General features: G+C 44.1%; 1 protein-coding gene across 3 annotated transcripts; it reads right to left on the bottom strand.

The window, feature by feature from the left end:
- Positions 1-1,123: 1,123 nt before the first annotated feature.
- Positions 1,124-17,510, bottom strand: LOC106580757 (uncharacterized). Of its 3 annotated transcripts, none has more exons than XM_014162137.2 (12): positions 17,243-17,510; positions 8,262-8,572; positions 7,875-8,025; positions 7,553-7,735; positions 7,261-7,398; positions 6,824-7,018; positions 6,323-6,542; positions 6,032-6,132; positions 5,142-5,408; positions 3,646-3,792; positions 3,315-3,373; positions 1,124-2,841 (listed from the first exon to the last, which is right to left on the bottom strand). In XM_014162137.2, exons 2-12 carry the CDS (start codon positions 8,537-8,539, stop codon positions 2,607-2,609), a joined length of 1,974 nt encoding a protein of 657 aa, XP_014017612.1. In that variant the 5' UTR covers positions 8,540-8,572; positions 17,243-17,510; the 3' UTR covers positions 1,124-2,606. The 3 variants fall into 3 exon arrangements, with proteins under 3 accessions (XP_014017612.1, XP_014017614.1, XP_014017613.1); XM_014162139.2 differs by having other exon boundaries at positions 8,262-8,595; positions 17,243-17,487; XM_014162138.2 differs by having other exon boundaries at positions 8,262-8,608; positions 17,243-17,479.
- Positions 17,511-21,067: the final 3,557 nt, after the last annotated feature.

The following is a 21,067-nucleotide window of genomic DNA, read 5'->3' as shown; positions in this document are numbered from 1 at the left end:
AGTTGCTCCTTCTGGAGTACAAACTTCAATAGTTCGCCTGATCATAGCAGTCCTTCTCAGGAGCCGTCTCAAAACTCAGTTGGCGATGTAACTAACGTGAGTCAGGCTGGCTCATACTAATAAATATATTTTTTTTTATAGGCTCCGGGGCTGTGAAATATACTGCTGGTGCTTTAGCAGGAATATAACAAAACAGAGAACCATATCCACACAGAAAAAAAAATAAGTTCCTTTCATCTCAGCTTTTACTAGATTGACCTAAAAACATTGGCCAGTAGTGTACAGTTAGAGAAGGATTCAGGGATAAATCCAGGGGAATAAAGCAGACATTCTTCACACTGGCTTTTACAGTATGCACACTTGCTGTGCAAGCGGTATATCACAGTGTCAGTGCCTCTGATAAGTACATCAGAAGTCAGCTGGAAAGGTCTGTTTACTCAGAATGTCTTGGGGGACAAGTGTCATTTACTCAGCCGCCTGAGCAGACACCCGTTTCTCCACTGGGCAACGCTTGTCCTTCAAGGGAAAAAAGTAGCATTTATTTGTTCCGTTTTTACAGTCATTTGGCCGGTGGCACCAGATACCCGGCAGTATATCTCGGTCCAGAGTCCAATCTAGCGTGCCGTGCTCTTCCGTCTTTACACAGGTCCTAAATTATATTGTTAACAGTTGTGCCAAACACACACAAACCAGCATTTTGCTCTCTATATCGACTCCCCCTCTACGGGTCATTGGGAAAACAACCAAAAAGCATAGATTGAAAACGTCGCAATTTGCCTCATTAGCATGGGTGAACTGAGTGGCCCTGTTAGTCTTGACTATGTCTCCTCAGCCACACAATCCTGATTCCCTGACCCTATGCATCAGAATTCACTTTCACTGGCTAGCCATGGAAAGGTCATCTGCAAATTCTTCCGACATTCACTTATTTGCGTACTAATTGAATTTATAACATTCTTGGGTGCATTTTTTGCATGCACCAGTACAAAACCCCCCTTTCAGTTCACCCACTAGCCCAGATACTTGCAGGCCGTCGCACTATGGCGAAATCAGAATCAGACATACCATTCCACACACACACACACACATCCCATAGTAGAAGAAATAGAGATCTATACCCCTCTGTTTGTTCTCACACTGTTCTTTAATTTCATGACGCATGTACAGATCTTGAACTCCACATATAAAAAAACAAAACAGGAATCCTTTACTGTATAAAGGGGAAGTTTAAAAATCATCCATGAAATGCAAGAAGCTGAGGAATCTGATTTGTTACACTTCGCTACATTTCCACGCTGATACACACTGGACAGACAACAATCAAAACTCCGTGCAAACACTCCCCCACAAACAAACACAAGCATAAGGCAGACATATTCCAACATTTTCAGATGAGGCGCATGTACCTCACATAATATTATGGAGTTTTTATCCATTCACTTCTTAAGACTGACATTGCATTTGTGACATATGGATGAGATCCAGGATTGCATCCACTATGTCAAAATATAAGCATTGACCATAAACTATTACATAATACATACAGTATGTTTAGAGGCTTACACTGTCTTCATTGGCCTCAGATGCGTCGGCTTTTGCCTGATTGTTTTCCAGCTGGACCCCGTGGCATCGCAGCAGATGTAAAATACATTCATTGAGTATATAGTAACGACCCACACACATGCAAACAAGGTCACACACACACACACACACACACATGCACTGCAGCAGCACAAAAAGGAGTGCTAATTTATCCTAAGTGCATTAGCCAGGTCACCTATCCCATTGACCTACAAATGGGTTATCTCTGCAAGTCGCCCTAGTAAATCCAAACTCGGGCATTCAGTATCATTCATTAGCAGAAACCCCATGTGAAATCGAGAGCTTGGGACTAACGATTATCTGCAAAAAGATGATTCTGAGATAATTGGCTTCAAAGTTCCGAACCCTCAATGGTTTGAAAGGTGTCAGCAATGTTTGTCTTGTATTCTTTTGAATTTGAACAAGATTGAGGTGTTTAGAGTACTATATAGGTAGAGAACATTGAACAGAACAAGGCTTGGTCAATAACTCAATTTGGACAAAAATGCAGATAGAACCAATAGTCCCAAGCTCTTGCAATATAGGGTGCAGAATAAATCGAAAGCTCTCTCTAGCTGTGACAATAAATATTGATTTACAGATCATTTCCAATGCCCAAAAGAGAATTGCTCAAAGTATTTGCCGTCATTAAGTCTTCCATATAGATTACAATCACCACATAAATAAGTTACAAATCCATCATGACAAACCAATCAACAAAAGTGCTACCCTGGCATAGTAAGACATTATGAATGCCATTAGAGATCGTTATAAAATGAGGCCTATTAAGTCATGATTTACTTCTGCCAGCAGGCTGGTGGAGGGATTCAGATAATAAATACCAAGGCCACATTTTTATTGAGCCTAATAGTTCTTAATTTCTCTTCTCTCATATGGCCTCCTTGTTAATGCCTTACTCATGGTTTTGAAGTGGAAAGGCATTCTGGGACTGTCCCCCCTGAATAAGGTGTGTTCCGGGCTCACCATAGGTTTGACGTGACCACCTTCTGGGACACTTTTGTCCCTCAGGTTGGCGGGGGCCCGTTGACGTAGCTCAGGGCCAGTTGGAAGGTGCGGGCCAGGGAGTTGGCGCGGTGGCACTCTGGGTCCATGAGGAGCGTTGTGGGCCAGACCAGCAGGGCTAGGAACACAGCCAGCAGGACGACTAGGAACACTGGGCTCCTCAGAGTCTTTAGTGCCCACACGGCCCCCAGGGGCCACGAGCTGCACTGGGTTTGTCTGTCAGGGCACTCATTTGGCCTAGAGGAGGAGCGGGGAAATGGATAGAAGGAGCGTGATAGAATTACAAAGTCTCAGCATCGTTGAAGTCAGGGGTTGTTATTGACCTTGGGGACTGGGAGTGTGTGCCGTTTTTAATGTCAATAAATCACATGGAGGAGTGAGATTTGCTATCACCTTCTAATTGGTATTGAGTGGAATATCAAAATGTCACGACGGGTACTTGCAGTGTTGTAGTTATGAAAGTTAAGCCTATTTGAGTGCATCTACGTATAATAAGTAAAAACTATGATAGTACAGTAATAAGTTGAACCAAAGCATTGAATATTAAAACATATAGGCTGCGTTTACACAGGCAGAACAATTCTGATCTTTTGCACAATTATTGGCAAAAGATCCGATTGGTCAAAATACAAATAATTGGGCAAAAGATCAGAATTGGTCTTCCTGTTTAAAGGCAGCCAAAGTTTCCACGCGAATAAGACTTTACTCACAGTTGCTCACTATGGACCACCTCCCATGAGGCATTGCAGTGCAGCTCTTCCTCTGGAGACTGGCAGAGAAACAGAGGAATCAACAGAGAGAGGGATTGTGTGTACACACAACCCGACAGGGGATGCATTCATTTTGGCCTCTGCTCTGTAGGCCTATACAACTTTTTACAAGGCAGCTGGCAAAGGTTTTTACTTTTTGTGTGATCTGCATGCATACAACCTGCCATCTTCAGTACATTGTTGTATGTTTTGAAGACAACAGATGAATAGACTTGATCTTACAAGCTGCCATTAACAGTTATGGCAATGATAAATAATGTGATACTGTTACCTGTGGGTTTGATTGAAGTCTACAAGTCATCATATTAGACTGGAGGTCACATGACTGTGAGGTGCAGGGGGCCAAGCACAGCTCCTGGGGGTGTCTCTGAACAGCGATGTCCCTGAGACTGTGGCTTCCCTCAGAGCAACCAGCACACTGACATACATACACAGAGCAGTTTAGGTTACAGCACAGGCTAGACTCATTCTACATGCAGTGTTTCTATGCAACAAAGGCCAATTGTAAATTAAGAAAGACGTAGAGATGTGGTCCAATGAGGTTTCCGCGCACCCCCCCCCCTTCTCATGGGACCAAACCATCAGCCCCTCGTCTGCCCCTCTATCCACTCACTGGGTTCTGACGACCGCTCTTGGCCTATGGTGTGTCTTGTCTTTATTCGCTCGTCTGCAATTCCGACATAAAAAACCCAGTTAACGCTAGAGCGTTCCGCCGTCCCTGTAAAGCTGCCAATTAAGCCACGAGCGCAAAGAAATTACAAGAGCCCCTTTGAATTGGAAATGGTTCCTCTGCAAGGTTTGAGGCTTTGCAGTGAAAATCAGGCTTTCCATCAGCACAGCGATTCACTTTCTTATGGACGTGTCCCCCTCTGGCGAACAGAATGCTTTAGTCAGGCTGGGCTTCAGACAGCTTAATTACAAAGAAAAAAAAGCACCCTCCCAAAAAAACAGAAGGGAAATGTTCCTGGGCCGTTTCTGTTCTGGTGACACTTAAAAATTGGCCTCTGCTACACCGATACATTCATAAATCTCAATTTTATTGTTTGGTTTACGAGCGAGACGAGGTATAAGATACACTCTTTGTAGGCGATGTGACACACCCAAAATAGTGGGCAATGAATTTAAAGCTGCATGTAATGACAAAACACTGAGTGTTGTCGATTTACATGATTCTATGGATATTCACTTTTTTTAATGATGCCACTGAATTCTCCATGCATTTTTGCAAATATTGAAAAGCAAAGTCGATTCCTAGAGCTATTCACAGTAAAAAAGGAAAAAAAAAAAGTGAGCCTTTTCCACAAAGCAGGTCTGCATAGAACCAAACACCTTTGTGTGTATGTCTCACTATACGTGACCCTCTCTGGACCAATGCTACTAAAGAGGAAAATAAGCAAAATCTAATCAGTGTGGAAGGTCAGGAGTCTTGTGGAGGCTCCAGGGCACATCTCTCAGCCGTTCCAGAAAGCTACACACACACACACACGTGAAGATCCTCATGTGATGCAGTACGCTGCTCAATGAAGGCTACTGTTGCTAGCAACTCATTCCTCCAACTTTACTCGTTTCAGACTGCAGCGGCTATCATTTTTTGGGGTGTGGGCAAAGTCGAATGTCCTCAAAGGATCAGAGGGTTTCTGTCTAAGCCATTATTTCCACCAATTAACTGAGACGACAATAAATTCAAATTTGGAGGAGATATGGGTCAAAGGGGACACTAGATCAGTCTTAAAAAGGCAGAGTAGTTTTACTGGGTTTAAGGCATACCTTCCCAGTACTGTCGGTCTGGACAGCTTTGGAGCAGGCTCTGCGCTGTTGGACCGAGGGGATCATAGAGGGGACGGTGTGTCCGTGCGTCTGTCCCAGCCAAGCGCTGATGCGAGCAGGGTCAAAGGTCACAGGCTCCTGGGAGGGTCCGTTGGGCGTGGAGGTCGTCCAGCGGCCAGAGAGTAGAGGTATGTCATCTGTGACACTCTGGGTTGTGGGAGGTGACAACACCTCTGGACCTGCATACACAAACCTCCTCTCCAGACTCTGGAAACACCAGCCACAAGTGAGGATAGATTGTGTCATTTTACCTGGAATGAACTAACACATTTCATTGAGGTTTTCTGCTTTAATATGCAAAATCCTCAGAGGCTTTGATGTCTTTATATTGCTGGCTTAATCAGATGCTAAAAAAAGAAGAAAAAAAAAAATCAGTCCTACACTAATGTATCTTCCACTATTAATTCCAATGGGTTTTGGTTTGAGTTCAACACAATCAGTATTATATTAGTCACACCAGCAAAACAAAACTTCTCCCTACTGACACCGATGATAACGGAAGTATTGGCTTTAGGGTTAACTAGAAACAGAGCACTAAGATTGCTTTTTCTCACACACACTCTCTCCACCTCTCTCACACACAATAACTCCTTGTTAATGAAATTGAAGAACAACATTGTGCCTCATCATAATTTCAATAGATCATTTGTTTCACCCTGACAAGCGGATGCACATACTTCAGCATACACCAAATTCCTTTGCCGGTTGAACACAAGTTTACATTCCTGATAATATTGCAAAAACATGTTGACCTGCGTGTGGCTCTGAGCCTAAGGGAACAGTGGCCGAGCGAAGCGCCAGAATACAGATCAGGAGGAGGAGCTACTCACCATGTCCTCTGCTGCGCTGTTATTTAGATCAGACTTAGAGCCTATGGAGCTGAGGTAACTCCGCCTCTTCACACCATCTCTGGCCAATGGCTTCTCTCGATCTGTTTGAATGACACAAGCACACTTCAAATCTGGTGCCAAGCCTCACCGACGCACATCGAAAACAACGACAGCGTTAATCATTTAAAATGTTCTCATGGTATCCCAATGTTGAGGATAGAACACGTGGATTATTCTATAAGCGTCATAAACTTTTCATTTTAATCCATAGTCAATTATTTCATTGCCTACCTGTGTGGGCGCTGAAATATGACAAGTCAGCGTCGTATTGGGAGACGGGGCCCCCGATGTCGACGGAGGGGTCCCACTCCAGCACCATGTGGTCCAGGTTGGGGGGGTTCCGCTGGTCTGGGGCGCTGCTCTTCTCAAACACACCATCCTGCTCCAACAGGATCTCAGAGGGACAGCCAGAGTCAGAGGCTTGAGTCAGTACCCAGTCATCCTCATACACCTGATATAGGGCGGAGGGAGCAAAGGAGGAGGTATAAGTGGAAGGTAATAACTATAAGGACGCTATAAAAACACACTAATGGTAGAGTTGTTCTCAGTGTTTGGCCTGGAACAGCTGATCAGAGCCAAGAGAGAAAATGACATACTTCACAACCCAAAATCACCTCGCTTTTCTTCACTAGCTTCCTTTAACCCATATAGGCCTTTCAGAACAGCGGACAGAAGCTTAGAAGAGCAGGGTCTTAGAGTGGCAGTTACAGATACAGGTTAAGCAGAGCATACCAGTCTCATGCTGAGCAGGCGTGTGTGCAGACGGCCCACTCCCTCAAATACTTGGGCACAGTAGAGCAGCAGCTCCTGCAGCCCCGCCTCGATGTCTTGGGCGTCCTCTGGCTCGCTCCTCTGGATTAGCGCCTCACCCCGTACCAGGAGACAGTTCAGATGGCCCGCATTCTCCCCCACTGCCTCCTGGAAGCTCTGAGGCCATACACACACACACACAGCCCAGTCAAATCAGAGAGGAGACATTTACCAGGGGAAAGGCCTGGTACTGGCATCAGGTAGCAGCAAGTCAGGGACAGTTAATGGGAAATACAGATCAATTACCAGGTAAAGCAGACGCAAAATTACGTTAGGCACAAGTGAGGACCGCTGATTGCGTGGTCAGATTACTTGGCTGGTCAGTCCTGTCCAGTACAGCCCTAGGCCATGTCCTTTACCTGCAGCTCCCGCATCTTGTCACAGGTGTCCCTTCCAGAGAAGTGTTCCACCTCGGTCAGCCTAAGGTCCATGTCAGCAAGCCACACAGCCATTTCCTCCCTCTGGCCCTCAAACTCCTCCCGTTGGGAGACACAGTGCTAGGGGAGGGGCAGGAGGAGACAGGGTAGGAAAGAGAGCATGTGAAGCGAGAGTGGGGGGGAAATTGGATGTAGCGCAAAAAATAAATGTCTAAGGCAGTGTATATAGGGGACATCTGTGTGATGGAGAAAGGGGGTATCTTGCACCTCTTACCTTGAGTCTGCGGCAGACACTCTCAATGGTTCCATGTAGGCGGTCCCAGCGCTGACCACAGTCCTTGGCCATGCCCAGCAGGCGTGACCGCATTGCCCCATCAAAGAGCCTGGTCAGGGACCTGTTCCTAAGGGTCAGACTGTCCAGCTGCACCAGCCGAGCCCCAGCCTGGGTCCTCAGGCTCTGGGAGGGGAGAACACAACAACTGGGGGTTTAGATAGACTTGTCTTTGTCTGTTGTTCTATTATACAGGTGAACAAAACAGTGCTGTGATAACACCACCAACATGGGGCTTTAGATGGCCTGATCTGTTCTCTTTTACCTCAAATTTCTTGAGCTCCTCCTTGGCAGTGACAAAGAGCACATGGGCAGATCTCGGGGAGTCGGCAGATTTCTCAGCCAATCGGAGCCAGTCGCCGAGAGAGGAGTACTCCTTCATGAACTCATGCCATAGCACCCATTTTCTTTCCAACCTTTGCGAGATAAAACAAAGGCCAGACTGGTAAACAGAAAAGCACATTGATTAGGGTAGTATGGTTCACTTCTAGGAGAGACTGCAGAATCGCCCTGTTGATCAATATAATCAACTGTCCACGTTAATTAGGTCTTAATCCTTCAAATCAGCAAATACACTTGAGAAAACCCCATAGGGGTCAGAAGAGAAAACAAATGTGTTGAGGAGTTGAGAAAGGGGATTTTTCACACTCACTGGACACATCCATCCAGAGACAGGCTTCCATCTTGGATCAAGCAGCTTCCCAGTGGCAGACAGTCTTGGGGCTCCTCACTGATATGTAGTAGAGGCAGGAAGTGGGACTCAGAAAGTAGGGGCTCAGTGTGCTCTAGGATCAGGTCCAATCCCAAGGGGCTGTTCACAGACTGGGTAGTGACTCGACGTTCATCCTCTTCCGACATTATGTCACTTCCTGTGCTGCAGGGACAATGGTGTCCATGACTACTGGCTAGGAGTGGCACCTCCACAGGCATCTTGGGCTCCACCTGTCACCTGGGCAGCTCCACCTGTTTGGGGTGCGAAAGTGTCGCTGCATTACAACACTCCGAAATGAGGTGACAATTACAACATACACTCTATGCAATTCATTTGAAAGCATTTCTCACAGTAACGTGTAACAATGTCTATAGTATGTTATCAGATGGAACCTACATGCTTTCAATGCACTCCGTAAAAAGGTGCAATCTTTGAATGAAACTATAAATCAAGGGTGGGATGTCTTGGAGTACACTCAGTGTTGGGTGAGCACCCGAGTTAACCCATCAGGGTTATTCATATAAGTAATTACAAACAGAGTTCTGAATGACTGCCCAAGAATTGAGAGAGACAGCGCAGATGGCGCGTAGCTGAATGCCTCTCCCAAAGTGAGGCAACTACCCGAATGGCCAAGAGGTAATTTTCTGGGCCATCTAATCGTTTAGTAGTAGCAATCCCTCTTATGAATTATGACTCAGCAGTTCCACACTTCAGACCATTCTAAAAAGGGGTTAGGAGCTGAAAACAGAGGACGTTTTCACATTAGACTGTTGGATAGGAAATGAAAACAGTAAAGAGTAGTTTTTTGGTCCCATCGATGTTGACATTAAGCATTTCTGCCTGCCTTTAGAAAATCATACAACAAAAGCTGAGGGTGTGTAATTAAACCAGTCTGAAACATGCACTTGTCTGGTCAGTGCATAGGAGACGTTGTACCCACCGTGACTATTAAAACCTACCCTAACCAGAAACTGTGGATAGAAGTCGGCATTCACGCAAAACTGAAAGCGCAAACCACCGCATTTAACCATGGAAAGGTGACGGAATATGGCAGAATACAAACAGTGTAGTTATTCCCTCTGCAAGGCAATCAAACAAGTGAAATGTCAGCAGAAAAAGTGTAGTCACAATTCAACGGCTCAGACACGAGACGCATGTGGCAGGGTCTACAAACAATCACAGACTACAAAAAATAAAAAAAACAGCTACGTCATGGACACCGACATCTTGCTTCCAGACAAACTAAACACCTTCTTTGCCCGCTTTGAGGATAATACAGTGCCACCGACGCGGCCCGCTACCAAGGACTGTGGTCTCTCCTCTGTGGCCGACGTGAGTAAGACATTTAAGCGTGTTAACCCTCGCAAGGCTGCCGGCGCAGACCTGCTGGCGTGTTGACGGACATACTTCAAGATGGCCACCACTGTTCCGCAACCCAAAAAGTCAAAAGGCAACTGAACTAAAGGACTATCGCCCCGTAGCACTCACTCCTGTCATCATGAAGTGTTGAGAGTCTAGTTAAGGATCTTACCTGACCCCCGCTTCAATTTGCTTACCGCCCCAATAGATCCACAGACGATGCAATCGCCATCGCACTGCACACTCCCCTACCCCATCTGGACAAGAGGAATACCTATGTAAGAATGCTGTTCATTGACTATAGCTCAGAATTCAACACCATAGTACCCTCCAAGCTCATCATTAAGCTAGAGGCCCTGGGTCTCAACCCCGCTCTGTGCAATTGGGTCCTGGACTTCCTGACAGGCCACCCCCAGGTGGTGAATGTAGGAAACAACACATCCACTTAACACTGCGGCCCCACAAGGGTGCGTGCTCCGCCCGTTCCTGTACTCCTTGTTCACCCATGACTGCGTGGCCATGCACGCCTCCAACTCAATCATCAACAGTAGTAGGCCGGATTACCAACAACGAGACAGCCTACAGGGGAGGTGGTGAGGGCACTCGGAGTATAGTGTCAGCAAACCAACCTCTCACTCAATGACAAAGGAGATGATCGTGGACTTCATGAAACAGCAGAGGGAGCACCCCCTGATCCACATCGATGGGACAGCAGTTGAGAAGGTGGAAAGTTAAGTTCCTCGGCGTACACATCACGGACAAACTGAAATGGTCCACCCACACAGACAATGTGGTGAAGAAGGCACAACAGCGCCTCTTCAACCTCAGGAGGCTGAAGGAATGTGGCTTGTCACCTAAAACCCTCAAACTTTTACAGATGCACAATTGAGAGCATCCTGTCGGGCTGCGTCACCGCCTGGTACGGGAACTGCACCGCCCACAACCGCAAGGCTCTCCAGTGGTTGGTGCGGTCTACACAACACATCACCGGGGGAAAACTACCTGCCTTCCAGGACACCTACAGCACTCTATGTCACAGGAAGGCCCAAAAAAAAATCAAAGACAATCACCCGAGCCCCTGCCTGTTCACCCCGCTACCATCCAGAAGTTGAGTAATTCACTTTAATAATGTTTACATATCTTGCATTACTCATCTCATATGTATATACTGCATTTTATATCATCTTGCCGATCCTTTACTTAGATGTGTGTGTATTAGGTAGCTGCTGTGGAACTGTTAGATATCGCTGCACTGTCGGAACTAGAAGCACAAGCATTTCGCTTCACTCGCAATAACATCTGCATGTGACCAATAACATTTGATTTGATTCATTTAGGCCGGTCTGTTTAATCCTGGTTGTAGGCAAGGGCTGTTTAATCCTGGTTGTTTGTCATCTCTACAGTACAGTAAAGTATAATAGTTTGTTTCCTTCTTTCTCTCGCTTTTATTCAATGATTGACGGCACACTGGGCAGCAGCCTGTCAGATAACGTTTCAGAGTGGGCACAGGTTTCTGAGGCTGTCAGACATTTGATCGTGAATTATAAACAGAAAAGATTAGTCTTTTTGCCAATGTTTATCTAAATACCATTTAGAGCAAAGTCAGGGTCGTGACCCCTAGTAGCATGGGGGAACTTACTTCAGTGGGGTTGCCAAAAAAAAAAAATACAAAAAAAAAAAAAAACTTACGAGTACAAATGATTGTATGGGACAACAAATGTTTGAGAAAGATAATTGTATTTATTGGTTTCTTTTCATTTTGATGTAATGAATTGATGGTTATTTGTTGATGTAAAATTGTAAATTTGTTATTGAATTTTGGGTGGAGTCGCAAATAGTTATTGGGGTCCCTGCGAAAAAAATAAAAAAAATAAAAATGGGGTCCCTGCAAAAACCACTGATTTAAAAATAGATTTTTTGCATTCATTAGCTGCTGAGGATACTTTTTGATGCAGTCTTCTCATTTCATTCATAACTAATTTCCATGCTTCAGGGCGGAAGGCATGTCGCTATGTGAAAGGAATGACAGCTCCTTCCAGGGGAATTAGAACAGTGTGGAGGATGTTTCCAACACACATCACTTGCAATCCCACTTGTGAGAGTCCATCGACCCAACTGTCTATACTTAGTATTCCTTTCATATCCTCTTTAGACAGTGCAGAGATTTCACTATCAAGTTTGAACTCTTGGCAAACTTCTTACGTGGTTCTCAGTTGGTTCATTTGTGTGGCACAAAGCCGTGAGAAACTCTCCATTTGAGCCAACCTCTCAGACAATGACATGCCCACAACTAATTACTAAACGGAAGTCCATAGGTCACAGAGACTGCCAGGAAAAACTTTATGTAGGGCAGATGTGAGACTAGACTGTCGGTGGAGTCTGAACTACTATCATGTGTGATACAGTTATGGACTACATCAATAAAAATGGAAGGGGATGATTTTATGACCCAAAAGTAAATATTGCTTATCTTACATGGTTACCACTGCGTTATGCCAACCCAATCTGCTCACATTACTAGTGGTGTCAATCAAAATGTCCCTTAAACAACTTGATTGAGATGCCCTGGAGACTTAATACTTCACAAGTTAACACAGGAGTGTTCTTTTCCATGGCAGTTTTTTTTTTATTTTTATGCAGTTAAATAGAAATCCAGATCGTGGAAGTAGCCTGTAGGCTCTTTAAGAATTCCCAGCCTTGGAGGCCGATAAACCACTTCTTCACACTTGTGTCCGGAAGAGTTACGAGGGCACCACTGTGACCCTGGTATAACAAAATGCCAAATAGATTTCCCCTGGTCCCTTACCTGCTGAATACGCCATGGAAGGTTGGCTACTCTGGTACCGGGGGCTTATTGTTAATCATCGGCAAGTCAACGGACCTCTCCGGACTAATGTCACACTTGATAATCCAGCACAGCAGACTGCTGCCGCCCCGACCGTCCGGAGATTGCCCTTAGACTAATCATCCAGGGTGAGACAGGGAATAACACTACCAATCAGACAGATTTATCAATGGTCATCTTCTCCTCTTCATATTCAGATAGAAGAGAACGCAGGGCTTTCAAAATGGCTGCCAGCCATTGGTTAAATATGAACACCATGAAACATTTTTTCTTTTTACTCATGAGAGAGCAGCGTCAGTCACTCGCATCTCAACATTCATAAGCGTGTGTGGCTGACTGCTCCATCGAAAGAGGGCACGGAGTCACTGGATTGGGCCTCGAGGCGATGGGAGTTGAAAATCGAAAGCAGTTTTATTACCTTTGCACCTGTTAGAGGAGCTCAGTCCATTCTGGAGTATAATGGAACACGCAGGTGTCACAGCTTCTAAAGGGCACTCGTAATTTCTGCAGGCTGGGAGGGAGAGAGAGGGCTGGGCGGCAACGAGGCTCCAGATCTATGGTGAGAGGTTAATCAATTCTCCAGTTTTGAGTGGTGTGTGTGTGTGTGTGTGGGGGTTAGGGTTGCAGTATATGATGGAAGCTGACAGCCAGTAGTTGAGTAACATGTAATTCCACAGGGACTCGGGTCAGAAGCTCAGGTTTCTGCACATACATGCCTGTATCATATACACCATCCATAAAAAAAGTGTCATGGTTAGGTTTCAGTCTCCCTCTAGACAGCACAAAGGGCAGGGGGCTTCCCTGGCTGCAGGTGATGATACAGTCCCAATAGGCTACTTCTCAATGACAGTACATTTACTCTGTTAAAACCTTCCTCTTTACAGTACGGCAAAGGCCATCCGTGTATATAGTACAGTCCTAAGACACTGGATGTCATGTCACCATTTCTGCACAGATTAGAGTAACTACCTGCCCATGAATAGGGATATGACAAGTAAACTAATGTCAGCTTACGCCCACAATGTGCATGAGTCATATTACTGTCAGGGTAGGGGTGGAGGGGCAAAACAGGTGCATATTGGTAGTTTCCCATAACAATACCTGCATTTGAATAAGTGAGAGAGCTGAATGAACCCAAACAGTGAAACTGTTGTCTGCTACGGAAGAAGAAAAACTATACCTCTTCGGCTCAGACAAAAGGTGAGCTGCTGACGTCATCAGCCAACGATTGCCCAGACGAGCCCTGCTGCGTGAGACAAAAATAATGACAGCGTCAACACAGCCATTAAAGCGTGATTGGCCGCTGACATTTCCATGATGGATGCTTCGTCAGCTGACACCGGTAGCATCATGGACCACCTGAAGGACAGGCTGGGAGCGAGAAGCAGGAAAATGACCAGGGGAAAGAGGATTGTTAACCTGCAGAGTCAGTCTGCCATTCAGTCCTTGACAGAATGTATCAACTGTCATCTGCCTTAACATTGACTCAACCTCCAGGTCACGTACTGCTGGCTACATGTTCCTAGTGGGACAGTGTTCGGGGACAATAATTAATTGGCAATTGCATCCCTTTAGCCGTCTGATTTGCGGTGGACACAAAGTTTATAAGCAGCTGGGACAGGTCGTTCTTTGTCCGGGTGTGTGAAGGCAGCTCCTCTCCTCCTCTTCTGATGGTGAAAAAAAACCCAGCTATTGGTATGCAGGTCCAATGCCTGGAGCAGAGGCTCAAGGCTGAACAGACCGAGGCACCACACCACTGCATGAATCACATTTATCTGCCTGGATACTATTAGATGGGCTCTACAGCACCACCAGTGACCACATAGTTAGTCTTGCTCAACAAAACTCAACTTTGACTTCAGCACTTTTTAGTCCATGCCAACTAGTTCAGTACTTCAACAACTCTGAGGGCGAATGCAGTTCAGTCGAAAGGACTAGGCGCAGTAGGCAAAATTAAACAAATAGCAAGTACAGAGCCATTGGAAACATGTCATTTTTCACAAATAGTATGTTAACTATGCATGTCGCCATAGCTGAAATAATGACATCTTAACAAAACACCTTGATCTATTCTCATCCCAACAGTTAGCATGCCTATCGACACGTTTACAGTGCCCGTCTCTTTTGCAGCATGTCCGACCACTCCCTTCTGTGCCATACCGCGGGGGCGGAGTGAGGGGCCGCAGCCATGGGGGACATCCGGTGGGACAGCCGGTGAGGAGCAGAGAAAAATGGAGCATAGCGTCACGTCTTCAACTGCTCCCAACCCATCCCCCTCAAACTCGCTCCCCTCACCCCAATGGCCCAGAGACTGCGGCCATTGTCTCGGGAGCACAAAAGACTCAAAGTGAACAAATGTGCCTTTCTGCTGTCCGGATGGAGTGCAGAAGACAGGCCTGGGACACCTGATCTATCCCTCCATCTGCACAGAGATAGAGGCAGCCAGGGAGAGAAACTCACCGTCAGTCACCCCCAAACTGATCCAAGATCAGAACACTTAACACAGTCAGTTGTGGGAGAGGAAAGGAGCAGGTCCAGAGGAGAGATCTGGTGACCCTCGATGGAAACTTTTTCACCCTCCAACTAAGTCTCTGCATTAATTGAGTGAGAACGAGAAAGAAATGGCAGAGACAAAATGGAGGGCGAAGCAGAATAAGAGAAAGGAGAGAAACACAGATTGATAGACAGAGGGACAGATAGGAGAAAGGGTGATGGAGTGAGTGAGTTGTGTACTGTAGTACCGAGACTGTAGTATTCAGCCCTCAGTGACTGAAAGACAAATATTCGTTTGTAACACTACTGCACTGTAATAAAAAAAGTGGTTAAACATCAAATACAGTACAAATCAATCGCTATGAGGAGAGAGAGAGAGAAAAACCCCAGCCATGTCCAAATGCAGAGCACATTCCTCCGTTAGTGACCGCACCTCTCCTTAGGGTGACCATCATGCAGCCACACACACACAATGCCGTATATAGGATATGGGAATGGAACTCAGTTCTTAGAGGGTTGGAGCACTCAATTAGACTCAGTGGTTCGCAATGTTCCTTGTGTCCTACAATTCCTTTATTAGACATTATCAGGGGAAATGAACATAATTAAAATGTGTAAATAACTAAAAGAGCAAGCTAATGAATGCAACGGAAATTGACTGGAATGAAAGCCAAAAAAAAAATAACCTTTCTGGAAACAATTTAGAGGCCTGCGATGGACGTCTGCAAGAGGGGCATAGATGGACAGATAGAGAGACTTAATCAAAATGGATGTCTGGACGGAAACAAAAATAAATCACAATACTTTAGAATCCCTGTTATACAATACATTTTTGGTTATAGGAGAGCAGCAGGTAAATGAATCCACCCTGAATCCAGTTCAGAAATCTTTTATCTGTTTATTTTCCCTCTCAGCTCCATGTAGGGAGCTTGGAGAGATACTGCCAGATGCTATTCTTGAGAAGCTGAGCCCCTGAAGAGGGGACATTTTGTGACTATGATTAAGAGATCTGTAACCGTCAATGATGAGCGGGTATCATATCAATACCGAAATAAAAAAGGCCTGAAATTCTCCTTCCGATTAATGTCCTTACACCCTTTATCTCTAGGTCAGGGATAGTAAATCAAATAGCTATCTAAGATATCCTGATAGACGTCAGCTCACAAACTCATGAGTTGGGTTTCACAGACAGCCCGTTGTCAGCTTTCTGGTCCAGGTCATGGCACTTGTCTGAGGGATGTTGCTGACCGATTCAGTAGTTAATTAGCCGACACCAATTTCTTCAGGTCAAGCACTGCTCAAAAGGAGCAGAATCATTTTATCTAATTGCTGGTCACTGATGAAAAAAAAGGACTGTCAAAGGGCTGTGAAGATACACTGTCATTCCCATTAGGCCTATACAAACTTGCTTTATTCACTGGCATTGCAAGGTTTAGACATCGGCCCGCAAAAGCGATGTGCAATTTGTTGTGTAAAAGTACTCTACCTTTTTTTATTTCACCTTTATTTAACCAGGGAGGCCAGCTGAGAAAGAGTTCTCATTTACAACGACCTGGCCAAGATAAAGCAAATCAGTGCGACAAACAGAGTCACACATGGAATAAACAAAAGAACAGTCAATAACAGAATAGAAAAAAAATCTACATACAGTGTGTGGAAATGAGGTAAGATTAGGGAGGTAAGGCAATAAATAGACCATAGTGGCAAAGTAATTACAATTTAGCAATTAAACACTGGAGTGATAGATGTGCAGACCTTGTGAAAAGAGCACAGTTTTCAGTGAAACTTAGATGGCTGAGGAGTATTTGATTCCACTGGGAGTTGTAGGTCCAGCAGTAAGGCTATTGATGCCACATCCTCATAAAGTAATAACCTCAAGGCATGACAGGGAATTCACTTGTACAAATGAGTCATGGATACTGTAGTTTCATAGTACAGCAGCCAGACAGTAACGGTCCCTTTACGTGGAAAGGACACTTTAGGCCTACAAGTTAGTACTACCTGAGGTAAACACCATTCCTGCCTGCTCTTGGAACTTGAAATAACATTGACGAAATTCGAATGTTGTTAATGACCCACTTTTTGTCGTCTCTGGCCAAACAAAACGTGACTGAAATAACATGATATAATTGTACATTTTAATAGGCCTACTCGAACGTTTAAACTATGTCGACGTCAAAAATCACCAATAGCATTGAGACAGTGAAACAAACAGGCAACTTACGATTCTACTTCGTCTGGACACACAGGTAAGATTCATTCAGCTGGGAGGTCTTGACACTTGGAAGCCCCATTTCGCTTGATGCCTGAATATGACAAACACCTATTCGAAATGCGGAGGGACGTTTGTGCACGCTTAAAAAAAACAATCATAGGATGTCATTTGTGAAGTTGATCTACTTTCTCGTGTAAATGTAAGCACTACCGAAAGAGCACGCCGGCGTTATGAATATAGCAGGTAACTTGACCTGTCACAGGTAGTTTGAAACCACACCCCTCAAACGCGACTCACCTGCATTACACTTCCGCCTACCTGAATGCATCACGTACTGACAATTCCCAACCAAAAATAGGATCTATCAAAAAATATTGCCTTATCCATTCTTTCATAACTGAACAAATACAGTGGACAATTCAATTGAAGTTTCTCTTATCTATTTTTTTAAAACTCAAAAGGTTATTTCAAGACTGTGATTAAAAAAATATATATCTAAGACAGATGTCTGGATCATTTTAAATAAATGCAAACGTTTACATGTATTATACAGGCTATGTGCACAGCTCTTCTACCCCTTATATGCAATTATTCAAATGAAGGCATATTGTAGGCCAGTTACATAAGGATGGTATAAAAAGAGGTTGAAATGGCTTGTATAAGATTTTTATTCTAAGCTGCAGTCATCTATACTCATATGAGTATAACTTAACTGACTTGCCGAGTTAAATAAAAGTTAAATAAAAAAATGAGTATATTATAATTTTCACCCCAGTTGTCTTGAACACAGAGAATATCTTGGTAAATCTATTTGGCTCAGGGCTCCAGAAATAATGGAGTGACTAGTATAAAGACGTGACTCATAAACCCCATGATTTAGAGTAGATCCTGTGGTTTTAGGAGACAGTGAAATAAGATGGGATCTATACAGATTCAGGGTGCATTGTAATTGTATTTGTGTCATTAGAGAAGGCACAGCAGATTAACTCACACTGTACTAATAGGCAGCCCCTCCCCCCTTCCCAAGGACACCCTTTGTTGTTGATTACAGTGAAACAAAGGAGGGGCATCAGCGAGGCAAACATTCACCTCACTGTAGTCACATACACAGGCTACAGAGCCTCAGTGTGGGGCAAGAACACAGCATGCCAGAGAGAGAGATTGTAATGTCTTTATTCTTTTGAAACTTTTGCGAGTGTAATGTTTACTGTTCATTTTTATTGTTTATTTCACTTTTGTATATTATCTACCTCACTTGCTTTGGCAATGTTAACATGTTTCCAATGCCAATGAAGCCCCTTGAATTGAATTGAATTGAATTGAGAGAGAGACAGATTCAGGCTTTTACATTGATGGCTTCACTCTCAGCTCATGTCTTAGAGGGCTCAGTCAGACGGTTTTCGTTGGTGCTTCAGCAGAAACAGGGGGAGTGAGTGAGAGAGATAGAGATTATATACTTACCGCGTTCCCACTCTCCAACCGAAGCTAACGTCAAATCTCTTTTTAACAAGGGGAGAGGGGAGATGGGGGAGGGGCAAGGCATGCGAGATAACTCACTGAGCACGTCTGAATGGATTACCCAGTCTGCTAATTATGACAAAAAACACTGTAAATATACATCAGAGTGATTTTACTCTCCATACTCTCTCTCTGTTTTAATTATGCTATGGAGTGGGAAGGGAAGGGGGCTTACCATTGGTCTTTCCGGAGAAACAAAAGAGAAGAGTCACTGGTAAGGAGGCCACAGGTTTCCATTCAACAAGGTGCAGGGAGGAAGTTCATCATCAGAGCTCCACAGAGAGAATGAGATGGCATCTCAGTAGTCAATACAGAAGATGATTACAGCCCTAACTGGACGGTGTGAGTTAACTCTTTTTTTCTACCTGATTTGAGACACAAGGAAGAAACCTAGTTTGAATGGTCTTCTGTGGCCAACTTAATTCATTCCATTGAGATATGTAATGTACAGTTAGTATCATGAAGTGGACACTGCATTGCCTCACATGGCAAACAATATATAGGTTGTGACCAGACAGTCGTTTAGCGAGGCATGCCGAGTGCAGAGGTCTGACAGGGTTCACAGCAGCATCAGCAGGAAGGCGACTCAAACAGCGGATCCCTTCCATTTATGGAGAGCCCTTCCAGGAGACATAGCCTTTAATAAAAGCCACATCTAATGGACAAAATGTCCATCCCTGGTCTGGCCTGTTAACCTAGAATGAAATTGTGCCCCTATTCTGTTGATGTTTATGCTGATTGGTCCCTCCAATGTAATTCACAGCCTTCTCTTTGTGACTGACTTGTCTAGTGCCTTTTTAGACTTAGCACATCTATAGGTGTTCTCTAATGCATGGAATGTTATGTAATGGCTGTGGAGGGTATTATAATTTTGGGGCATGTGTATTGCCTACTAGTGCCCATAGCCTGAACTACACTAGACAGACAGTAGGTAGGCACATTGAATCTTTGATAAGCAGAATCATTATGTAAGTGGGCTGGCAAATTGAGCTACTTTCAATGCATACTCGATGCGATACTCAAATAATATTCACATTCCTTGTATGGTGACGAATTGAAGATAAATTATGGTTAAGTCATCGGCATTGATTTGTAGAGCTAAAACATGAGAAAAATACTATCATTTCGAGCCATTACATATCTATTACAAGAGTGAGACACAATTTACAGTATGTAAGCTATTCTTCAGGCATTAAGATTGTTTTCAAGATGCCAGTTTAACAAGTCACATTATCTCGATAACCCCAAGAGGATATCATTTCCACAAATTAAACCCAGTAATAAACACAGAGAAAAAATATATCTTTAACATGAACTCTCCCTCCCTATTTTAGAGTTTCTTACTCCCATTGGAAAAAGCTGCAGTTGTCAGCTCAGGTCTTCATCTCAGACAAGAGTAAATATTTTAGCGTTACACTTAGCGGGAGCAAGGCAAGTAGAAGCCTTGGTTAGCCTCCTAGCTGATTGAATCTTAGAGGAGTCAATGATTTAAAAAAAAACATGTCAATGCTGTGCTTTGTCAGGGAGGAATGCTTATGACTGATTGATTGAGGACATAATATCTCATCGGGGAAAAAAGACTCCCTGTATTTTGATTATTCAGTTTAACGAGATTGGCCCTGATGGTAACATATTGTACAATATGCACATTTTATTTCTGTATTTCACGTAGGTTGACTTCATGAGAATTAGTTCATTTCTGGGTTAAAGCCCAAAACTCTAGAATAGTCAACTCTCAAGCTGAGTGATGACGTGAGTCTTGTTAAGTGAATGCTTGTCCAAATCATTCACAGCAGGCAGAGGAAGTCAGGTGAAGTAAATTGACATTGAAGGGTAATATTTGGTCAGAGGTTGTACCTTGAAACTAGGGTACTCGGTAGTAATAATGAATCCTTGTAGCAAAGGCCTGACATGTGTTCTCCTGTCTGATTGTGATGCCCGGTTTCACATGCAAGGATGTCATATGCTTTTCTTTGGCAGCATGTACAATGTTACATACTGCAATGGTCAAGACAATGTAACCACATAAATTACTACGTTAACCATAGAATCCCATTCATTAAACATTAAACTGCCACTGGGAGACAGATCACTCCATTCAAAATGTTGTTTTTTATACATACGCTTCCATTTAGAGTTCATTGTTACATATAGTTTAATATCAAAGAGCCAGCTATGGTCTGGTTTCTTATCTCCCTCATTGATGACCATATGAGTTTCTTTACATTGGTGTTGGATCACAGAGAGTACGATGATTGATCTGTACACTTGTCCCTTTTGAGTCTTGTCAGTACTGTCAGCATTTGCAAGTCTAAC

This window comes from Salmo salar, chromosome ssa20 (assembly GCF_905237065.1).
Source record: "Salmo salar chromosome ssa20, Ssal_v3.1, whole genome shotgun sequence".
NCBI lineage: Eukaryota > Metazoa > Chordata > Actinopteri > Salmoniformes > Salmonidae > Salmo > Salmo salar.
Note: the sequence above shows the minus strand (reverse complement) of the source record. Positions and strands in the feature narration are given on the sequence as shown.